Genomic DNA, 23,005 nt, shown 5'->3' with positions numbered 1-23,005 from the left:
TGGATCGATCTTTTTAGAGTCTATAGACTCCTTTTCCTTAATCTGGGAGAATGACACCTCCATATAGAACGATTAATTGGATCCTCCGCTAGATTCATTAGAAAACCGTGATTCTATGTTCATATCGATTTCTTCATTGTCTGTTTTCCCGCCAACTCAAACCCTTTCTCTTGAGATTCAGCATCTGTGACAGTTCGGATGCATGAAATTAGTGACTTGTTATTGCAGTTCGCTTCTTCTCTTCGCCTTCTACTATTAACTATACTCCTGCAAAGAAAACAGTTGGAGCAAAAACTTAAAGAAAGGCGGGATTCTTCGTTCACTCCAAATACCTATTTCTCTACATATTTCTTTATTAAACATGTTCTATTCTGTATATGTTTTGACGAAGAAGGTATTTCTCCTTTCTTGGGTCTTAATTGTAGGGATTCTTGGCGCCTATTTGGTATATGGATTGAAAATCGGATAAACTAAAGGACAGAAGGAACAACTAAGAACAAACTCTCCAAGAAACAAGTGATTGCCTCCAACATCCATGAGATGTGGTATCTTCTTTTCTATCTTTTTCATCTAGTTTGAATGTAATTGAACCCAAATGTGGCCCTCTGGCTCTCCGTCTCTCGGCCATTCTTCTCTTGGGAATCACTCGCATTCACAATGTCTTCTTCAATTCTTTCATTCATTCTAGAGACAGTGTCGTTATCTACTCTCAGATACAAATGAAGTATTTGGAAGTGTTCGGTTTCAATCTCATCCTCAAGCAGTGAATCTCAATGAAGATACCTCACTCATTCGGTAGACATTTTTCGTTTCTTTCATTCTAGTCAAGAAAAGATTGATCTAACTCTCGATAATATTACTCTTCCTTTGTCTCTAATGGATCTGAATGTCACTGCTTCTCAGATCGGTCTGGATCCTTTGCTAGATAGTCTCAATCTGGAGGATGGTCAGTTGGTGATCGGTGATGAAGGATTGGAAGGTACTTTATTGGGCATGGCAACCCCAATGTCAGAAATACCAGTGATTTTTGTTCGAATTGTTTGATTTGAAGAGTAATGGAGACAATACACTCCACCATCTTGATACAGACCTTCAGAGGTTTGGATTCAGATCTTCTTTCATTTTTAGTCGTCTTGAACAACTCCAAACCCAACAGGGAGAACCTCAAGATATTGACTTTGGTCCCGAGGTTATGGACATTGTTCCTGATCCCACTGACTTTGGTCCGGAACCAAGCGATGTGAACCGAATCACTCTTACACCTCCCAAACTTCCCTCACGCAAGCGTCCTAGTTCTGTGCGTCCAGATCTTCGCATTGAACTCAGCAATGAGCTGTGGAAGCGTCAGTGTACTGATCTCACTCTCTACGTAACCAAGCGTCCTCCTCTACCAATGGACGAAACACAGGAGCATTGGGCAGAAGCCATTCGTCCGGAGTATCAAGATGATATTCAAGACTTCCTTCAGTTCTGTGTGAATATTGAGCGTAGTTTGATGGATCGTCAGAGCATGGTAGGAACATTAGGAGAGACTAAAGCAGAGTGGCACTTCATCAGTGGATCGACGTCGAGGAACAGGAAGTGAAGCTGCATTGACAATGCTAGGAGGGTAGGTTGAATGAATGAGTGATCTCCTAGTGATGATATGCCTACAATGGATGTAGAACCTCCTTCTGGAGGGGACATGTAGATATGAAGGGAGCTGATCAAGGATAGGTACCCGCCAATGGACACTATGCCTGTAGTCGATACTTCAGTTACTGTGGTTGATGATGCTACCTTAGGATTAATGGGAAGTAGCTATTTCACTGTTCATATCACAGATAGAGATATCTTTGTCAAGTATTTCCTCTGCTTCTTCAACACCATCACATCAAGTGACAATCCGACTTCTCAGGTAGTAGAATTGGATTATACTAATTTGAAGCATGCTAGAAGATGCAGGACTCAAAGAACATTCTGTGAGCTTTGATGCATTCACAAAGGAAAAAGGTCGAGGATTTACGTGCAAATCCTTCTATCATTTGCTAGGTAGTATTTGATATCGTTGTTAACTATAGTGTTGGGAACAGAGAATCAAGTAATGTTGAACCAACAAAAGAGTTATGGAGATATTGAAATCTCCGATGTAGTTACAGTCTAATTGTTGTTTCCTAACAATACACTTTAACTAACTTCAGATTCTTTTTTATTGAATTATGAGTGAGGAAAAGAACTATGAGTATTTGGGAATTCAAGCCCTTCCCCCGAGGAAGAAAGGACGGGATCGTCGTCGCTTAAACAAGAATCTGAATATTCCTTTGGAAGATGACGAAAAGAAGGAAATGGAGTCAACTGTAGCTGAAGTTGTTGATGATCCTTTCAGTCCTTATGTGGAAGAGTTTAGCTTATTCGTGTATTTCACATATAGATTTGCGCATGTAACTATTCCTGATGGCATAACTTACTCTGCTGAACGTGAATTGCAATTTGAGTTTCTTGACAATACGGCTGATATTCAAGTCCATGCTTGTACGTACTATTGTATGCAGATAATGAATAGGGGGATCGTCTTTAGGAGAAGCTGTTGAGCAATGTGTCTTAGGTATGTTTGGGTATGCTATTGATGTGTGAAGATTGATCATAGTTACATCACAGATCTGAAGGCTGTTGATATTGATCTGGAAGTGACACCCATTGTAGTAAAAGCCCATGGACATGACTGTCTATCTCTTCTATATAACATTTTAAACGAGTTTCTGTGCTCAAATAATACTCTTGATATGCTCATTCGTGATGTCCGTCTGGTGACAGAACTAGATGGACAGGACTTTTCATCTGCTCGACTTTTAGGGTTTAGAACTTTGAGGAGTATTCATTCTTGTAGATTTGGAGAATGCTATGATCCATCGAAGCATGTCCAAGGAACTGAGATCAAAGCTATCACCTACAGTAATATGCAAGTTCACGTACGTGAGAACATTACACATATTTATGTAATCTTGGATATTTCTCTTGTTTGTTCAACAAACACTTGAATCCAACATACTCCTTGCTAAATCACGTCGTTTCTCGTTTAAGTCTTGTTGTTTATTCTCACTGATTCCGAAGAGTTTCTTAGTCTTCCCTTCACTCATTCTGCCTTCACTCTTAAAACTGAATCGCAGTTCTGTGCTTCCTTCTGAAGGTCTTTGTACCATCGGAGAAGGTGTAGGTGATAGTTCAGGCATTGAAAGTGGAGCAGGTCGAGTGGAAGCTTTGGTTCCAGGTGGGCATGGAGGAGGTGGAGGTGCTCGTCCTTTGTTGCGTACAGAAGGAGGAGGTACTGGAGGTGGAGAAGGAACAGCACGAGTCACTGCAATGGGAGGTGGAGGGGGCTTCTTGTTAATGGAGCTGCGTGGTGGAGATGACGGTGAACCAGGACGATTCGTATGTCTCCGAGAAATCTTTATCCCATCTGGAGGAGGAGGAGCTGTTTCAGGTGGTGGAGGAGGTATCGTACGTGGAATGGGTATTGGGTGAGGAGTAGTAATGGGCTTGATCGCAGTTGAAGGAGATGGTTGAAGCGACTGGCGTCGAGTTTCCAGCTCTTCTGAACGTTTCCTCTCTTCTTCTTCTCGTCTGTATTGGGATTCGCGAAGCTTCTGCTGTCTCTCTTCTTCTTCTTGCTTCAGTAATGATCGCATTCGTTCTCGTTCTGCTTCTTCTCGTTGTTTCTGTGCTTCCAGTCGTTGTCTTTCAGCTTCTTGTCTTTGTCTCTCAGCCTCTTCTTCACGCTGTTTCCTCTCCATCTCTTCCTGTCGTCTCTTAGCTTCCTCACGTTGTCTCCTCTCCTCTGCCTCTTTCCTCTGCCTCTCCATCTCTTCACGCTGCTTCTTCACCTCTTCCTCTCTCTGTCTCCTCTCTATCTCTTGTTGGATTCTCTCAGCCTCCTCGCGTTGTCTCCGTTCCTCCTCTTCACATTGTCTCCTCTCTTCTTCTCGGTGTTTCCTCTCTTCTTCTTCTTGGCGTTTCCTCCCCTCTTCTCTCTCCTCCCTCTCCACCTCTTCCTTCTTCTTCTCTTGCTGATTGATTGTTCCTGGTAGGGCACTCACAGGTAGTGGAGGAGGAACTGATTTCCTCACAGCAGGCTTCTCTCCACTCACTCGACCACCACTTGCTCTCACCTCACTCATCAGAGAAGCCATTGCATTCCGAGGTAGGGTAGCTGCACTGGGAAGTGGAGGAGGTCGTTTGCTCTGAACCATATCTGAGGGACGAGAATCTGACCGATTTTGAGGAATGTCAAGAGAAGGAGGACGTTTACTTTGGACTGTAGTAGAAGGATTTAGCTCAGAGGGTTGAGGCTCATTAGTTGATCGATAGCGACTGGAACGAAGCAAAGATTGTTCTTCTGCTGGATGGATGGTTATCTAAATGTGGTCCAAAAGAATCGATCATACATGAGATGCTGCTCGAATAATATCGTTATCAGAATCCATTGGAATGGAATCAAAACTTCGCATATCAGAAGGGAGAAGGGCAATACGACTTTCCATTCCTTTCACTGGAATATCTGTATCTATCCAATTAAACAATAACATTAGATAGACTATCCGATTGAATATGATGAAGTACCGTTTGCTTTTGTCCTAATATCCGAATATTATTATTTGCTCTCTGAATATCCGATTCACAACTCTCGATTACGGAATCCAAAGCCGTTAATTGTTCTACAAGTATCTACCAATGAAAAAGAATTCTTATGCATACATTCATTTTGGATAAGAAATGGTTCGAAAAGGATTGCATGTACCGAAGAATATCATCTTCGGAGTGAATCATCGATACTGCATGATCTGGGGATGGAATCCATTTAGATCCAGATTCTAAACAAGGATAAGTGAACACAATTCCCATAACTAAGTTGAATATCCTACTCTGCATCACTATTCGACTAGTTCGAAGGAGGCACACTCAACGAAAGATCCAATAACAATGAAATGAATACTAAGAAGATGCGATACCCACGGGAATTGATTGCATTCTAGTGAATGGCTGTTCTCGTCAGGATTTGTTCAGCGAAGAGTTGCAATGGTACTAACATTCTCTATTAGGAGTCTTATGTCTGTAGCCTTCCCAGAAGACTTTCCGCACCAAGAGAATTCTCGCCAAGAAGATGAGACAGAACCGTCCTCTTCCTCAGTGGTTCCGTCTTCGTACTGGTAACACCATTCGGTAACCATCATTCTAAACCCCTCTAACTGGTAGATACAATGCGAAGCGTCGTCATTGGAAACGCACCAAGCTGAACATTTAAGGAACAGCGTTCTGAAGTTGTTTGTTTGTTTTGACAAACAGCAGAGGAATTAGTCTTCAAGAGTGATATTATTCAAGATATCACGATATTCTTCGTGCTCTGTTATCCAATCTGAGAAAGGTGGATTCTTCTCGTCGGACAGATGCTCCTCAAAATACTCTGCTAACACAAGTAACATACAGTACCGATGAAGGAAGTGAGATGCTCTATCCAGTAACTCCTCTTTTTTCTTGGCTGATGTCTCCGAAGCCAGCGCTGTCGACTACATTTCATTCCCATTTCCAACAACTACATGATAATGATAAACAACCTCACGGATATTCTGCATGTCACTGTTGTGATCAATAATGAAATCAAGCTTTCGTTTTGCCTTTGTACCACTCTTCATCATCCTCACCAACTCCGAAACTGCTGAATAAAAGCCATTCAACAACTTTTTCTTCCGATCATCAGGAATACGAACCATCGATTGGATAATACTTGAATCGTCTCCCTCCTGGAATGCATTTTTACTGTGCCAATCACCTCGCTTAAATGCTAGTGCCATACAGCAAATCACCATTCCTGTAGTTGTTCTACCACGACCAATCTGACAATTGAACACAAAGTTGTCTTTGTAATTGGAATTCACAATGTCAATCAATTGATCGATTGTGGTTGCTAATGGAGCTTGTTCATCCGTAATAGGAACACGGAATAACGAGATTTGTTCACCTCCACGATTCCGATTAATCTTTCGATACACTTCTTCTAATGTTGTTACAGAAGCAGCAGTTACTGGGACCAAATGCATCATCGCTTGACCCAACTTCTTCTCATCATTAATCATGATCATGCCCTGGTTCAACGAGGATTCCTTTATAATATCCTGTTTGAATTTCTGTTCAATATCCAATACACGTTTCCTAATTCATAATACTCATTCCCTTCCACTACGAGTCAATTCCCGTGTAAATCAAGTTGTTGATCATATCATTCATATTCCGAAGAGAAAATGGTTTGCCATTGATGAAAATAATCGGTTCTTCACGTAAATTCACCCAAGTCTACGAATCACTCAATTCCACAAATCCTTACAATATTCGTCTTTCCAAATGTTGTTTGGACATAATCAACAGTATTTTCGATTCCATGAATCATTGGAATCCCAACTCCAAACACTTGATTAGTGAATCGACTGACTCGAAAGTTAGGAGCTCCTTCCAATTGCGGTTCCTATTGGTTGAACTATTTCGATTCACCTACCAGATGTGTATTTCGAGATCCAGGGAAGTAATCATCTTTGATGATGCTATTGAGGTTCAGTACTAATCCATTAATGTGTCGGTACACGAAAGGAGTCATTTCCTGAGGTCGTGTTTTGGTTACTTCGTGCGATTCCGATTCCAGTTCATTCATCACCATCTCTGTGTCGACACACGGTGTCAAAGATTCATCTCCGTAGTTTGATTTTGTCGTAAACACCTTAGTTGCAGGGTTATTGAGAGATTCCAGAATCGATGTAATTTCAGGTCGTTGACTTAACCAGATTTCAAAACTCTCTTCATGAGTACTCTATCATTCAATCCATAGATTATTTCAACTGTAATGAAATCATCAATAATCATGAGATATACAATCTTCTGAAGACTCTGCAAATATCGAAGGTATAAGAAGGAGGAATCACTATCCAAACCATGATTCTGATACAATTCATACTGAAGACATACATACTCCCAATATGTCATAGGAATAAAATCGGACTGATTTGTGGAAATCTCAGAATCGAAAGTAATTTGGTCCTTGGAAAGACCGAGACGTGGTTTCAAGGATTCATGTAGGAATCCATAGACTGCATATAAGTGTGAATAACCACGGGACAAAAGTCGACATAAATCAACGATGACATTCAGACACATGAGTCGAGTGAAGGTGAAGTGTTCATCTGATTCTTCTTGACGATCATCTTCAAACACCATTCCAGTATCATCTGAACTATCATCCTCACATCGGAGATGAGTGAAGAGAAGATGAAAGAGTGGAATGTGATAGAGAAGGCCATTGAGATTATGAGCAAAGAGAACGAGTGAGACTGCTGCATGATGACAAGATGGCATACTTTTGATAAGAGAAATGAAACTATGAATGAGAGAATGAATAGGAAACAACAGATCAATAGAAGCAGGAGAAGGAATGGTATAATGATTGCTACTTAATCGAGAATAGTGAATAATGGCTGATGGTTCTGATAATGAGAATGCTTCCTTCAATCCATTTCTAATGAATGATTGAAATAATGAGAGAATACTCAGTTGTACTAATATTGGATTGTTCAATCAAGATTTTAAAGTTGTCGATCATTTTGTTTCGATCATTATATCCAAACAGTACTAAGTATTGATTATCAAACTTTCTCACTTCTTCCACAAGGGACATCTCTATCTTTTCTAATCCTTCTCCTCTTGTTGAATATGATGCATATGAAGGAGATGTCCTAAGGATTGGATTCTATGGACAATAGTACATTAGAGGAGATGCACGATCTCGCAAAGCAAAGAGTGAGTGATTAATGATTCTGAATATCAAAGGGAGTCTAATTATCTACACACAAGGACTTCTATGGAGATTGATTATGTACAGATGCTTCGGAAGAGAGACAGGAAGCGATTTCCAAGATTGGGTGATTTGACTAAAATCCTATCGATTATGATTCGATCGGAGGTATACTAATGACTTGGTAAAAATAGTCCCAAATATTGGAATTCGTGTTGGTGAGGAAAGTAATATCCGTTCAGCAATAATATGTGTTTCCTGATCACACACTTGCTGTAATAGAAGAAGAGTATGAATATTGAGATAACCAACCGCTCCTCGAATACTATCCGAAAATACTGCCGAAAATTGCTCATCAATACTCACACTCAGATACTGCTCAATGTGTTGAAGATTGATAGTATCATATAAGGACTTAACAGGACCTGTTCGAGTGAACCACTGCTCAAAAGATTCATATTCCGTATTTTGAGTTTCATGTAGATAAATTCCTACTGACAATAATAGATAGTATTTTTGGAGGAGTTTCACTGCAATTTCTTCCCAATTTTGTTTTTCAGGTCGATTTGAAGCAAGCATAATATTGTGTCGAATAGTAACAATATGATTGAGAAGATTATATGAATCAGCTTGTTCTTGTATAATACTGTTTACAAGAGTCTTAATACGAAGACCACAAGAATACAAATTGATCAGATTCATAATTACAGCAAAATTTCCATTAATAAGAAGAGAATCATAAACAAGATTAATATTATCACTCTCTGGAGGAAGAGAACGGCTATGTTGGGTTAATTGAGTATTGTACTCAGGAAAGATGGCTTGGGATAAATCTACTTCTTCAAGATCATCTAAATTGTATAATAGAGCTATAATTGATTAACATGATAATTACATACATGATTTCTTTGGTGTAGGAATCTCGTTTATATTTAAATCAATATCCGATAAGTTATCACTATCAATATGAAATGGACTCTCTGAAGCTGAGGGAGTTTCATTGAGCAGAACCCCATCTTGATCTGCTATTGGAGTTAAACGACGAGTGCAATCACTGTTTCGATCCCAAAAAGCCTGAAGTAAATGCTTCCACTTCTACTCATTCATCAGATCATCTCTCTCTTACTCGAACAAGAATAGCAACATATGCACAAAATATACTCTTATTCCGTCCTGTCATATCTGAAAACACAATACTCTTGCTGTTGCTATTGGTGACCATAATACCAACGATTTCGGATAAACTCTCCTACGGGTCACGAGAAATACATAGGCCTACAATTGAAGGAGGATGATTCTCGATCACTGGAATTCGGTAATACTTGATCGAATATCCTTTAATTCCCATCATATAGAACATTTCACGGGTTGTTAATAATGTTGATGGCTCTACATGCATCACACACTCCATCATCTATCTCTTAATCTTTTCCAGCAATTTTACTCGATGGACTGCAACTTCGTCATTCACAACAATATTTCCTCCATTCTCAACCATGCGCAACTCATTCATCAAATCCTTCTTCATTCGTTTCTCCATGTTTTCAACCTTATTTCTATTGAGTCAAATCAATACTAAAACTGAATACCTCGTAACGACACTTTCTGTAGAAAACAGATTGTGATAGGGATCATCTTCCTTCCGAAGTACAAAAGGCTGACCATTAATGTATACAGACGGTTCCTCACGCAGATTCACCCAAATCACATCTAAGACTTCATCACCCTGCGAACGAAGCATCGTTGTCATACTACAAACACTGCTTTCGCTCGGTTGAGCACATACATAAACATTCCATGGCTCAAAGAGTCTCATATTGGGAATACCCAGGAATCCTATTTCATTCTACTCCTAATCCAATCAAAAATCAATTACAGTTACCTCTTCAGCTGTTGGAATTGCATCCGTTTTCAAAATCATCTTCGATGTGAGAATGACTCCTAGACGGGTGTTCTTCAATTGCTTCACATATTCCTGCAATTTACTACCGATTACAGACAAGATCAATAAGAATCATACTTCGATCCTCCTGCATCTCGGTAATACTTCGGATTCGATTGCATTTTAGACCTTACAGTGGATTCCATCAATCCCTGACGATTACTGTGATTTGAAATTGATGATCGACGAAGCATTTTGAAGAATCAAGAGTTTGACAGATATTCTCCTAATTTTTGTGCTGATTGGATTTCTTTGGTTTTTTGGTGTGGTTTTCACAACATAGCATAAAGAAGATGGGAAACGTAAGTTGAGGAACATGATTGTTGCCAAAGTACTATGGAATGACGTTGAGAAATATGATTTTGCATTTTCAATGTATTTAAACACATATGGATATGACACTTGAAATCCCATTGACGAACACTGAAATTCTTTCTTTTCCAATTTCCTTGTATTTGTGTGTGTAATCTAGGAACAAGTTTCTTTTTGACATTATTCGTGTTTTGTAGAATGAGTGTCACCAATCATATTACAACAGAATCTGAAACTACCACAGATAGTCGAGTTGAAAGTGTACGCAGAGAAGTGAAAATGGACAACGGTAATGACATTGTAGATCGAACGGTATATGACACTGGAATTCATGGCAGACACACCTACATTTGTCGCAAAACTGGATAATGAGGGATATTTGCCTGTATCATATTTGACTTCACAAAAGTCGATCAAGGATTATGGTCTTGACGAATCGACAATTATTGAAATTATCAAATCTATTAACACCCTTTCGATTGCTCCGGACAACACTGGAGTTCGTATCTCTCTTCCTGTCGCTCGAAAAACCATCATCCTTCGAGATATTCCTGAGGATACATCCGAATCAGTTATTCGTTCCCTTCTTCCTGGTTTCGAGATTGAGTGTATCAAGAAAGAGGTTGCGAATTCCTGGTTTATCACCTTGGATTCGGAGGAATCTGCAGTTCGTGCTTGTGAATTAATTCAAGGACAGTCTTTATTCAATCGGCCTATCAAGGCTCGAGTGAAGAGTGAGTTCTATATGAAGGTGTTTATGAAGCGACTTCAGAGTGTTATGACAACTCCTCGAACTGAAACTCCCACTCGGAAACTATCTGTTAATGCAAAACCATTCGTGATGCCGAGTTCATCCCAACTTCCTGATCTGATGGACGATTCATCTCCAAGTGATGAAATTCCACAACTTGGTGCTTGTTGGGGAGATCCTCTGAACATCGGGTATGTATAGTGCCATCACATGATAGATAGATATGACTACTACGATTATCATGACGACGAAGAGGATGTTCCATTCGTGCCTACACAGTCGGGTCCTGTGGGATATACTGGAGTGTTCATTCGCTATTCTCCTGAAGAGATTCTGTCTATCGTTCATGTCAGAGTCTGGTACTCTCTTTATGCTTAGAATATGTCTGATTTTTCGTTACCTCCAATTGCAACTCCAGGTGATCATTCTTTAGCAGTCCATACATGATAACAAATTGAGGTGTAGATTGTTCAAATTGCCAATACAGAACTTGTGGAGAAGGGGCGAACAATGTCGATTGATCAAGCGATGAGCAGTGGTCTCCCTCGAACCTATTCAGTTGACAGCATTGATTACACTTGTATGCTTACAGGCGATATAGATGAGGAAGTGGTCGAAGTCGTGCGAAAGCAACGCAGACATCGTAAGAGGAGAGGAAATCCCAGACAAGGGGACGGATTTCGTGTACCAAAGGATCGAAAATGGATTGTTTGTTGCATTCATTCGTTATCATGGCCGAAAGTGGACTGAGATTCCGGAGAAATGTGATTGTTGACAACAAGGAGGAGAGTGTAGATCTCCTTACGTTGGCCTTGAAGAGGAATGCTGAATATAGCAAGGTTCGGACTTATCATCCTTTGTGAGTTTTTAGGAATCATTTCCAGAATTTCTTGATCTTGTTTATTACGTGAAGCAGCTTCTGGCCTTGTATTGAGAATATTGCCTTTTTGATAATGTAGTATTGTTGGATGCATTTGGGGAATCATTCCTTTGACAGGAGTCTTCGGAGTTTTCTGGTATCAACGCTTTTGTGATCTCCTTGATTTATAGTGGTCTTGTTATTATTTTCGGTTTGACTCTGTTCTATACAAACCGTTTCCTTTGTGTTGACACCCAGGACTTCGATCTGTACACTGTTGCTGGAGAGGGTGCAATGCCTGCAATATGCTTGTTTTTGGTAATGTGGATAGTTGCCTATTCTGCTCTTCATTTCTAAACAGGTGGGATTTGATGTGTTTGTTGTCCAAACAACGTTAACACGATGACTTTATCATGTTCATCACCACTACAGCTTCTTGAATATAACTAACCTGTCTACAAAAGGCCATCAACTGTTTTGAAATGTCTGATCGATTTGGACCTGACGACTGGAGAATAAACCGCAAAAATATCGCTGTCATTTTGTCCTATGAATCACCAAACCACTCTATTCGAACAGCATCCTCCTTATTCTCAATCATCAACAATCGAGTCATCATACCAGGAAGAACATCTTCAACTGATAGGACATTTGACGCTAACAATGACATATAACAACAAAATCGATTCCAAGTGAGACTCAGGGATTCGAGCATGTCAAAATAGACGTCAAAGTGATATCGTAGCAAACGCGAGAACAAGAAAGAGCCAAGTTCATACCAATTTTCTAGTATAAGTGGAATGGCAGAGTTATGCTCCTTGTTTGCCTCCACAATTTCAAGGATCAATTCAAACTTGGATAACATCCAATCTTTCATTTCTTGACTTGGGATACCTCGTTCGGTTTCTATAAGACAGTATTGGATTCGTTCTCGGTCAGACTGATAAGGAGGAATGCTTGTAAATACAAAGGACGGTTCAGGTAGTGGAACAAGAGGTTTTGGAGGTAAGGGATCAAAGAGTTCATCACAGAAATGAAACTCAGGAAGATCTGCTGCAAATCTTGATCGCCATGAAATTTCTCCTTCTGTATACAATCGACATGCATTCTCAAACGAATGGGTGACATCCAGGAAAGGTGGAGAAAATACAAATATAGGTGTTAGGGATGTTTCTATATTGACAAAGAGAGTTGAATTCTACTATATGCTTCTCTACGAAGCGTATCCAGAAACAGATTATAAGGAACTGTAATCTATGAGTTCAGTTTCCTCTTCGTCTGTACCTCTGAGTAATTATTCTTGAGTTCCAGACATTTCTCCTTTACCTTACCTTCCTTCTTCCAAAGATTCCTTAGAATTATAGATAGAGGCCATTTAAATATATTAGTATCGGTGCAATTAGATTGAGTGTAGTACTGGAATACAGCTTGAACCACATTAATTTGCTTACAATTACTAGAGTCTATAGATCCTACACTTTCTGGAGAAATATAGTCACAGAGACATAAGATTAGTAAGAACTCAATAGAACTCTTTCTTTTTGTTTCCTCAGATAGTTCACTTATAAAGATCTTGATTTCTGCAGAACTTTTCTACAACATGAATCATTCGTCACACAATCACATCCCTAATCTCCCATACTGCGCGGAGATCCTCTTTGTGCAAGGTTATCTCTCTTTCGCCTGGAAGCATTCTGCTTCACAGAATCTTTCCGTTTTTTGACAGGAGAATATTCACTATTCTCGTTTCCGTTGCATTCTTTTTCATTGTTCAGGATCCTTTATCACTGTATGAATGAATGGTTCGAGTAGCGAGTGGTCATCAAGTTAGTTATTCCAATTGCAGTGAAAAGCATGAGTTGAAAAGTCAGGATATTATCAAATCTGCTAATCGGATCGAATACTGCCCTATTAATCGTTTTTATAAGGATGGACGGGGAATTGTCTATTATTATGACGATCATGATGTATTGGCACATACTTTGTTGTGTAATTGGTCCAAAGGAAAGATGCATGGGAAGGGTTATCTCTATGATGTCAAGAAGGGTAGTTTTGTTAGCATATTAACATTCTGTGATGATTTTCTTGTGGGTGAAGTTGATTTCTGTATAGATGAATATGCACATTCGATCATTGATGCTACAGATGGTTCTCGTTGGGAAGGCCCTTGTCGAGATGGTAAGGCATATGGAAGAGGGATGATCTATTCTGAAAGTAATAATCCTTGTTACTTTGGATGGTGCGTTGATGATGAACGTTGTGGTTTTGGAACAGTCTATTATGATCTTCCAGGAGAGGAGCTCGTGCCTTCTATTGAGGGATATTGGTTTCATGATGCGTTGTACGGTCCTGTTGAACATTTTGATTATCATGGTGATCATACGAATACCTCAATCATGATTGCAGGAAAGGATATTGGAGAACATTTAGTGTATTTTCCGAATGATCCCCTTCTCCTATACTCTTTTGTGAAGATTGTCCAAATCGAATCGAATTATGGAACTGATGAAGTAAGTGTTTTTGATATGAGTTCATGTACACAACTCGTTGAACTACATATTGGAAGCAACTGCTTTCCAAAAGTGAGAGGATTTATGATTAAGGATTTGCGATTTCTTCGTTCTGTTGTTATTGAAAAGGATTCATTTACAAGTTGTAATCGATTGGATAATAATCCTTGGACAGAACCAAATCCACGAGAGATCAAGATTAACCGTCAGTCCTTGAAGGTGTGTAACTGCCCTTCTCTTACAGAATTTTATTGCGAAGAGGGTTGTTTTTCTTCGTTTCTCTCATTTACCATGTTCGATCTGCCTAGTCTGAGAACCCTTCGAATTGGGATTGTTTCGGAAGAAGAACAATTTGAACAAGGATCTTGGAGTTTCTTTTGGTGTCCAACTGTTCATATTCGTCATTTTCCTTCTCTTGAGACATGTGAATTTGGAAACTATTCCTTTTACTTTTCTTATGCATTTCAAATTGAAGGTAGTTACTTTCAGTTCCTCTTAGAGTAGACTGTGCGAATCTTCATCATCTTCGTTTCGGAAATCATTCTTTTTGTAATTACAATAGAAAGGCAGCCAACGCAGTATTCAGAAGTATGAGAAAGTATTTGATGAGAAATAGATTTGCCTTTGCTGCAAGAGTTGGAATTCTTCAACGAATCCTTTTTCAACTGTAACCGCGTTCACCTCATTGATCTAGGTACTGAAGATGTACATGTCGATCTGCATACGAATACCTTTTGGAATCTGAAGCGGATTGTGAGTCAGTCGGTCAATCCAACCATCCTCAACTCTTTTTACATTGAACGACAATACCAGCCTTCCATTGTGAAGTCCAAGTGATTTGTTTGATACAAACACTTACACAATAGATTACACACATAAAGGACAACGTGATTACATCACATTCTCAATAGGCAATTGGAAAGCATCAATATCGTCCATGGGAGGCAATTCCGCCTCTGCATTACTAAATGCGTCCAACTGACTTGCAGCCAAAATGTCACTGATATTAACGAGTTCATCCATCATATTCTGAACGGTCTGTCGTTGAAGTTCAAAAATGATATCGTTCACATCCATACTCTCAGGAAGCTCCATCTCCACAGCATTCACAACCTTCTTCGTAATTTGATCATAGTCATTCATCGAATGTAACTCATCGGCACACTTGTTCATATCATCATCCATTCCAATAATAGGAGCTGAAAGAGAAAATGCATCCAATGGGAGCTGTTCTGGAGTAGCCATTTCTCGCTTTACAGAGGTGCGCTGAACAGGATACTCGGGAAGAGGCGCTGGGACTGGATCCGCAGGAGCAACCACTTTAGGTGTCTGCGCAACCATCGAAGGATTCTCCAAGTAACCAACTTTCATGGGAGCCAAATGTGGTTGAGAACGAGCTGGATTATCCACTTTCGTCTTCTTCGACTCGAAATCTAGCAGTGACTACCGGTATCAATCGATACTCCAGTAATAGCTGTTCCGTCTCGATCTACAATATTGGCAGGTTTTAGGGATCACAGTTTTCTTATTGATTACAATAGGAAGGAACTGGTCCATAGGTTTCAAACATTTACAAGAAGAACACTTCCGAGTTTTCTTCTTGGAATAGCAAGCAGGAAGAGTACTCAAATCAATAGAACTGTTCTCCATTATCACTCAATATAAAATATGACATCAAATGGTTGGAAACGGATATCCGCTGTACCTCTCTTTTAGAAACGTCATAACCGCGGTTGTTGCCTTCCATTATCCTCTCATGCAATAACATCATTTCTCTCAAAACTGGATTCTTTCGATGAAGAATCTGGTCTTCATGCTGCTGTGATGGTTGAACGAATTGTAGAAGTTTAAAACTTCATCGTTGTTCGATAATCTTTTGGGTATTGTTTGTATCCTAGGTTCTCTATCCCTTGGTGATAGAATGGTGATCCGTACAAACCTTCGATCCATGTCAAAAGAAGTCGTGATTTTGATCAAACAGTATGAAACGCTAAATCCTAAAGATATCAGGAAGATTGATACGTTGATCATATGAAAAAGAGCATACAATTAACTACAAGGTCAAATTCAATCGCTACAACGACATCTTTGACACTGGAATCATTGATCTGCTTCATTTTAATCAAAAGATCAAGAACTTCATAGTCACTTAAGCCATCTAAACAGGCCAGAACAATTCCTTCCCGATCTTTGCAAATGCTCTCTCGTTCTACCGAAATGAACGATTTGAAAAACGAAAAGTATCCTTGTTGAGGCTGAACCGGTTTGGGCACTTTGGTTGAGAAAATGTCACTGTTTGAAACGATATTGGGATCTTTGGACGCATTTGTTGGTTCATCTGAGCATTCCAATACATCACAAATCTAAAAAATGAGAAAAGAAGGAAAAGTGAACGAAATGGCCCATTGAATGTTTGAAATACGATGAGTGGAGATGGTTACGATGCGAAATGGCACACTCTAAGATCTGCATCAAGGGACCTTCCGGGGAACAAATACTCCTGCATGCATTCTGAACTACTTCTGGAGATGTTGACTGCAAATTAGAGAGTTGGTCTGCAGAAATAATACGATTGACTTGACACAATTGTTGATAATCACTGTTCTGACAGCAGGAACTCAAAACCATTTCTACTGAGCTAGAATCAAGAATGCCCTGAAGATCAGTGAGAACAGAGATACTTACAGCTGCTGATTGGATCAGCAACAATTCCACCAATTCCTGAAGCGTAGGAAGTGCTCCACAGTGAGAACATGGAGTTTGGAAGAAGAGAACCGTATCTGAGAGCCGATTAGAAATCGTGTTGAAGAAATCATGTTTGCACGGTCGACTGGACTCTGCTTCAAACATAGTCAGATAACGATCGATAAACGAAGTCGTCTCATAGTAAGCAACGTTTTTATCCTTCTTGACTTGCGTATTGAGATTCGTAATATATGTAACAATTGTATCAACTGATGACATTTCCTTCAATTCTCGTTTCTCGAATGACACTCCTTCCTCTAAACAAATCTACACATCATTAATGAAAAAGAGTGAAACATCCTCCAAATAGTGTGCAACAGTGACTAAAAATGCATTCTTAGGAATTGAATCAATACTTTTCACGTTCTTCAAGAATTCCTTTAGGATTGTTCCTACATCACTTTCACTGGACGAAAAAGCAATTGATGAATCACAAGAATCAGTTGAGATTCCAACAACATGAAGAAATGCAAGGATGTCAGGATGAAGGAGATGCTGTGAAGGAGAGAGAAGATCCGAACTATGATCCGTAATAATCAACGAATATCCGTTATTGTCCGCCCTCGACTATACACTGACGAAATCTGTTCTAACCTACTTGATAGTAATCTTGAAGAATGGAAGCGACTTTGAAAGGTCGATCTGTTCCCAAATAGAAAATATATTCGTTCACATTCAAGCCATAGGAATTGAGACATCGCAGAATTGAGATAGCGCATTGTTCTATAGATGAACAGAACATGGTAGAAATACCATCCGATTGGTTATATAACTCAATATTGAAACTCTAGGGATTAACAACAAATACAATCCTAACGGCATCTGTGAGCATTACAAGACCGGTTCGTGCGTAGCTGCAGTAGAAAAGAGGAATGGAGTTGAGATTGAGACTGTATGCGTGGACAGACGCAGAATTGATATAATCGACAACAGAGACAAGTGGTGAAATAAGACGATCAACATTCTGTTGAATACTCACCGACTGGACATTATTGTTCATAATAAGATCGCTATCAGAACTCAAATAGATATCAATTGGCGTAGACCGATTTAGAGCGATAAAACTCATCACTTTATCCTTGATCATCGCAAACGGTGATGAAAGAAATACAGCAATTTTCGTATACTTCTGTTTCTCTAGTTTCATATTATCTGTCATAAAGGCCTTTGGAATCATCATCCACTGTGAAAACACTTCTTGCTTTCGATCCACTAGGATTTCACACAACTACATCTGTTGTATACATGATTCTTCAAAAGAAAATATTGGTTCTCCTTGTGCAGAAAGAACGGGTTGTAGATAGTAGCATTTGGAAAAGATCTATGAGGAATCAACTCAAGATACCGTAACCTTCATAAATACAGGATCTGCATAGATAGCACAATTCACGAACCGTCCGTCATCTGCCAGTTTCTTAAAGAGTCTACCAAATTCACGGCAATCCACAACAATTACTGGAGACAAGAATCGATAACGTCCATGATGATTCTAACAAACACTAACTTATCGAATTTGACAACAGAACTTCTGACAGAATGTCCTCTCAGGAGGGGTATACGTATTCACTTGTTTCACCGAAGTCACTCCATTTCCGTCACTCATATCCATTGTCACTTCCCGAATAATGGGTTTCCGATTCTTCTGAGCCTACTGGTCAGATCCCCATATTTCTCCTACATCCACTTTTTGCACAAGTGCATCAAATGTTGTATTGACATCAAAAATGAATTCAGGTTCCACTTCAGCTCCATAATACTGTTCTAATATGCTTCTAAGCTGAGCTCGTTTTAGTGAATCCAATGACATCATCTCCAGTGAATCTGTAGTTTGATTGTTAAAGATCCAAAATTTGGGGTATTTTAGGATATCGACACAGTGTAGGATTGAATGCCACATAGATAACACACATCCTCCAATAGCACGCTTTCCAGTTCCTCACCATGAAGCTCACACTATTCGGGTCATTTTTCATATTCAGAAGTACAGTGTTCTGCTGATCAAGTTGGGAAGGAAGAAGGATCTCTTCAGTATCAGGTTGTGAGACCTGTTCATCAATTGGAGTTAATTCAGTCAGAAGGGTCTTTCTAGTAGAAGAAGAAGGATTTTCAATCTCAAATGTCTGAGTAACAGATTCCTCTTCTCCACTGAATCGTTGACTGTACACAATAGAAAGAGTTCCTTCTTCGTACTCCTTCTTCACACGAGATCGACTTATCTTACCACTGGTAGTCTTTGGGATTGTCTTGGGTGCTACGATGACCAATTCATACAAACTAATTCCATTATCACTTGAGATCACACGTTGAAGCTCTTTCGTTATACGAGCGTATTCATCAGAACTTCGACTTGGTTCTCGCAACTCCAAGACCACAATTAATCGTTCTTCTTCCTCTTGAAAGGTCTACATTGAGAATCCAATAATAATTCACTACTGTGATAGCTGCAACAGAACCCTGTTTCACATCACTTACAGCATACGTTGATACTTCAATGTCCTGAGGATAGTGGTTCTTACCATGTATAATGATCAAGTCTTTAGACCGCCCACAGATATACAATTGTCCCTCCTATCTCTCAATCCATCATTCATTCTTCACATGTATAAAACCCAAATCTCCCGTAGCCAAATACAAATGACCTTCATCCTCTGATATCCTATTCTACAGAGTAAACAACATATTCATTCTTACTTCAAAACTCTCCTTATGTGATGGATAATACCCTGCTGCTAATGAGGTTGAACATACATACACTTCACCGACATTATCTTCCTATTTCTTATCTAAATGTTTAGTAATTACACCAATATCATGATTATCATGAACAATACGAATTATTACTTCAGGATTCTTATGAATATCCCCACAACTAAACAGTTCAATAGCATGTCCTGTCTTCTCCAAATTATCCTTCTCTTTCTCCACAATCTTGTCTCCTGTCTCTTCATTCCAGATACTCATGACCTCCACATGATTCTCTTTCTCAAAGGGCTCTCTCTTCAGTGTCAATGCTTGATGGCCCCCATCACACACGTATACACACGACTCGGCCAAACCATACCCTCCTGTCATCACTTCACGTTTCAATCCATATTCTCTGAACACTGACACAAATTGCTTCACTACAGAGACTACGATGGGTTCAGCTGCATTAAAGATGTGTTCAATCGAATTTAGCGACAATGACGACTTTGCGGCAAATGACGAAAAGCGGCGTAAAATCAGCGAATAAGCGAAATTAGGGCCTTGAAGATGAGTAGCATGGTATTTTGTTGCTAGAAGCAGCCATAAACAAGGATTCAAGATAAATACGATAGGAGAGAAATAGATGCCTGATCCTCCACAATACAACAAAGAAAGAACAGCTCCAATTAAACCCATATCATGGTACTGAGGTAACCAACTCACTACAACGGCATTTGTACTAGCACGAAGAGAGCGAATGATCGTCGTCATGTTGTTAGTGAGAGCAGCAATAGTAATCATTACTCCCTATTCTATCACCAATCCTCTCATGAATACTTTTGGTGCAGAAGTACTACCCGAAGTGTATTGGAGGAAGCAGAGATTGGTAGGGCTGAAATGGAGAGCAGGTTCATCTTAGCATTACAAAATGACTTCAAACTCACCTTCAGGGACCTCTGGGAAGTCCTTGAGAGCAGTAATGGAGTCTGTATTGATCCATTGCATTTCTGGCCAATTTGCTCCTGAGCGAGAGAAGAATGATTTCATGTCCGTGAGCTTCTTCACATGCAGATAGGAACTAGAGTTAATGTAAACACGAACCGAAACCCATTACAGAGAGCAACCTTGGCTTGGCAATTCTGTTGAATCCCTGAGAACAGCTGAACGTTCTTCTTGATACCAGAAGGATCTAAAAGGTAAAATAGGATAATCTACATAGGTACTAGGAGGATATACAGGAACAGCAACGATGCCAGCACGCAAGCAACCGAGGAAAATGAGAATAAACTCTATGCATGGAGGATAGACAAGCATCACAAAATCGCCTTCAGCAAGTCTATTCATTACATCACCAGCACGCTCTCAACTTGTACTCGTTTCGAAGAATAACAGATATTTTGTACGTAATCTTATTTAGGTTCTACAAGATTCACGTCCAAAGAAGTAAACGATACGTTGTAGGAAAGAACGGCAATTTCTTTGCCGTCAGAATCACAATAGCGAAGAGCAATCTTTCATAGGTCAAAGAAAATAATAGCATACTTTTTCAGGCTGTGATGATGCCCATTCCCGAATACGGTGAATCAAAGTTGTCAGTTCATTTGAATTTTTGGAATCCGTTGAACTCTCCATGGGAAATGAATAGGTCAAATATTAACAGAATCAAAGAAAAAGATGTTCAATTAATTCTTTGCTACCATGTCCAATCACCCAATGAAGGATTGCTATGAAATCCTGGGAGTGGAACAGGATGCAACGTACTTTTGAAAGTTCCAAACAACTGATTGTTAGGATTGATGTCATCAAGAAGGCATATCGTAAACTTGCATTGAAATGGCATCCAGGTAATTATGTTCTTCGAGAATTTGAAGTGGAGATAAGAATCCTGATAATCTCGAGGAAGCAACGAAACAGTTTCAAATGATAGGACGGGCGTGGGAAGTATATGTTGATATGAACGAAATATGTAATTAGATTCTCTCCGATCCCCAAGAACGTGCTTGGTATGATGAACATCGCGATTCGATTAACAGGTATGCTTCAGATTGAACAGTAATGCGAATAGTGGAATGGGAGTTGGTTCCATGGATGCTGACGATTTTTGTGCATTTATGATGCCTTTCTTCAATCCAATGGCCTTCTCCGGATTTGGAGATGACTCAGAAGGTTTTTATTCTGTATATAGTCGTGTATTTTCTGAGATTCTTGAGAAAGAACGGTATTCATTGTGATTCGTTGTAATAACTAGTCAAAGTGATAAATCTGTCAATTTACCTCTCTTTGGGTCCATGCATTCATCCCTAGAGGAAGTGTTGTTGTTCTACAAACAGTGGAGTTCTTTTATCTCGTGTCGGTCTTTTGCTTCTGCGGATCGCCACAATGTTCGTGAAGTGGGGATTGATGTTCAATCTAATGTTTAGGCTCCGAACCGGTTTGTTCGTAGAGCTATGGAGAAGGAAAACAGTAAGTCTCGAGAGGATTCTCGCAAACAGTACAACGCCACTGTGCTTCGATTAGTCACATTATGCAAGAAGACAGATCCTCGCTATACAGAAGCAATCGAGGCTGAGAAGAAGGAACGAGAACGGAAAGAAGAAGAAGCAAGAAAACGGCAGCAAGAAGCAGAGAATCGACGGAAAGAGGAATTACGGAGTAAGATGGAAACTGGAGTTACAAAGGTAAAGAAATTGATTACAATGTGATGAAAAGACAGAAGAGGCTGAAAAAGCCTTTACTCTTGATGATACTGTGTATGAGGAGACTGGAACCTGCAATCTGTATGAGTGTGTAGTTTGTCAGAAGGTCTTCAAGAATGAAGCACAGTTGAAGAATCATGAACATATCCAATTGCATCTAAGAGTCTCGTCCCTTAATCCCAGAGAGTCGAAAACACATTCAGGCTGTGGAAAAGTTGCGACGAGAATTGGAGTTGGAAGAGGCAGATCTGTCGGGTACTCCTATTCAAGAAAACTCACCAGCTGCAGAACAAACAGAGGAACCAGAAGTGGTGGAGGAGGTTTCTCAGCCCAAAAGTAGCAAGAAACAAAAGAAGCAAAAGAAACGAGCTATGATGGTAGAACCAACTGAAGAAGTTCCCGAAGAGAGCGGGGAATTGTCGGTTCTGGAGATGATCGAACAAATGAACATGCAGTCGATGACGGGTCGCAAAGCGAAGCATATTAATATAAATGAAGATATGGAAAAGTCAAAGAAGGGGAAGAAAGGAAAAGGACGAAAGAAATCGTATGTGTGTTACAAACAACCAATACCACCTTTCACTAATTCAACATGGTTTACTTCTTGGCAGAGACACCCACAGACTTTCCGAAACGACCAGTGGTCTTGGTGTGCTGACCACGGACCTTCAAGTTCCAATAGTGACGAAGACCAC

General features: G+C 39.8%; 8 protein-coding genes across 8 annotated transcripts; 5 read left to right on the top strand and 3 right to left on the bottom strand.

Annotated features, from left to right (window-relative positions):
• Positions 1-361: 361 nt before the first annotated feature.
• JH06_2242 (putative Rad21/Rec8-like protein) lies at positions 362-2,143 on the top strand (the record flags this gene model as incomplete). The annotated part of the gene is made up of 14 exons (XM_014671952.1): positions 362-394; positions 426-445; positions 477-545; positions 575-659; positions 689-795; positions 825-1,020; positions 1,052-1,098; positions 1,129-1,513; positions 1,542-1,609; positions 1,639-1,686; positions 1,717-1,796; positions 1,828-1,897; positions 1,928-2,031; positions 2,061-2,143. 14 exons carry the CDS (start codon positions 362-364, stop codon positions 2,141-2,143), a joined length of 1,395 nt encoding a protein of 464 aa, XP_014527438.1.
• Positions 2,144-2,198: 55 nt separating this feature from the next.
• On the top strand, positions 2,199-3,543 carry JH06_2241 (protein archease; the record flags this gene model as incomplete). The annotated part of the gene is given in 7 exon segments (XM_014671951.1): positions 2,199-2,395; positions 2,411-2,511; positions 2,543-2,594; positions 2,627-2,833; positions 2,867-2,975; positions 3,091-3,490; positions 3,509-3,543. 7 exon segments carry the CDS (start codon positions 2,199-2,201, stop codon positions 3,541-3,543), a joined length of 1,101 nt encoding a protein of 366 aa, XP_014527437.1.
• Positions 3,544-5,327: 1,784 nt separating this feature from the next.
• On the bottom strand, positions 5,328-9,946 carry JH06_2240 (paladin-like protein; the record flags this gene model as incomplete). Its single annotated transcript, XM_014671950.1, has 18 exons — positions 5,328-5,540; positions 5,571-6,183; positions 6,215-6,324; positions 6,356-6,493; positions 6,524-6,832; positions 6,862-7,396; positions 7,427-7,534; positions 7,566-7,751; positions 7,782-7,832; positions 7,863-7,954; positions 7,985-8,679; positions 8,710-8,905; positions 8,937-9,059; positions 9,090-9,224; positions 9,255-9,366; positions 9,400-9,656; positions 9,687-9,795; positions 9,831-9,946. 18 exons carry the CDS (start codon positions 9,944-9,946, stop codon positions 5,328-5,330), a joined length of 4,098 nt encoding a protein of 1,365 aa, XP_014527436.1.
• A 195-nt stretch (positions 9,947-10,141) lies between these two features.
• Positions 10,142-11,193, top strand: JH06_2239 (hypothetical protein; the record flags this gene model as incomplete). Its single annotated transcript, XM_014671949.1, has 4 exons — positions 10,142-10,203; positions 10,262-10,353; positions 10,403-11,006; positions 11,037-11,193. 4 exons carry the CDS (start codon positions 10,142-10,144, stop codon positions 11,191-11,193), a joined length of 915 nt encoding a protein of 304 aa, XP_014527435.1.
• Positions 11,194-13,473: 2,280 nt separating this feature from the next.
• JH06_2238 (hypothetical protein) lies at positions 13,474-14,688 on the top strand (the record flags this gene model as incomplete). The annotated part of the gene is made up of 1 exon (XM_014671948.1): positions 13,474-14,688. One exon carries the CDS (start codon positions 13,474-13,476, stop codon positions 14,686-14,688), a length of 1,215 nt encoding a protein of 404 aa, XP_014527434.1.
• Positions 14,689-15,075: 387 nt separating this feature from the next.
• Positions 15,076-15,834, bottom strand: JH06_2237 (hypothetical protein; the record flags this gene model as incomplete). Its single annotated transcript, XM_014671947.1, has 2 exons — positions 15,076-15,617; positions 15,678-15,834. The coding sequence occupies 2 exons, from the start codon at positions 15,832-15,834 to the stop codon at positions 15,076-15,078; spliced, it is 699 nt and encodes a 232-aa protein (XP_014527433.1).
• A 2,599-nt stretch (positions 15,835-18,433) lies between these two features.
• Positions 18,434-20,958, bottom strand: JH06_2236 (hypothetical protein; the record flags this gene model as incomplete). The annotated part of the gene is made up of 12 exons (XM_014671946.1): positions 18,434-18,577; positions 18,608-18,750; positions 18,805-18,853; positions 18,915-19,331; positions 19,363-19,497; positions 19,528-19,590; positions 19,621-19,701; positions 19,732-20,421; positions 20,452-20,528; positions 20,559-20,692; positions 20,716-20,803; positions 20,838-20,958. 12 exons carry the CDS (start codon positions 20,956-20,958, stop codon positions 18,434-18,436), a joined length of 2,142 nt encoding a protein of 713 aa, XP_014527432.1.
• Positions 20,959-21,312: 354 nt separating this feature from the next.
• On the top strand, positions 21,313-22,650 carry JH06_2235 (hypothetical protein; the record flags this gene model as incomplete). Its single annotated transcript, XM_014671945.1, is given in 8 exon segments — positions 21,313-21,371; positions 21,406-21,458; positions 21,491-21,555; positions 21,589-21,647; positions 21,668-21,832; positions 21,863-22,016; positions 22,035-22,292; positions 22,324-22,650. 8 exon segments carry the CDS (start codon positions 21,313-21,315, stop codon positions 22,648-22,650), a joined length of 1,140 nt encoding a protein of 379 aa, XP_014527431.1.
• Positions 22,651-23,005: the final 355 nt, after the last annotated feature.

This window comes from Blastocystis sp. subtype 4, assembly GCF_000743755.1.
Source record: "Blastocystis sp. subtype 4 strain WR1 chromosome Unknown seqid_0123, whole genome shotgun sequence".
In the NCBI taxonomy this organism is placed as follows: Eukaryota; class Bigyra; order Opalinata; family Blastocystidae; genus Blastocystis; species Blastocystis sp. subtype 4.
The sequence above is the reverse complement of the archived record's forward strand: the minus strand, read 5'-3'. Positions and strand labels throughout refer to the sequence as shown.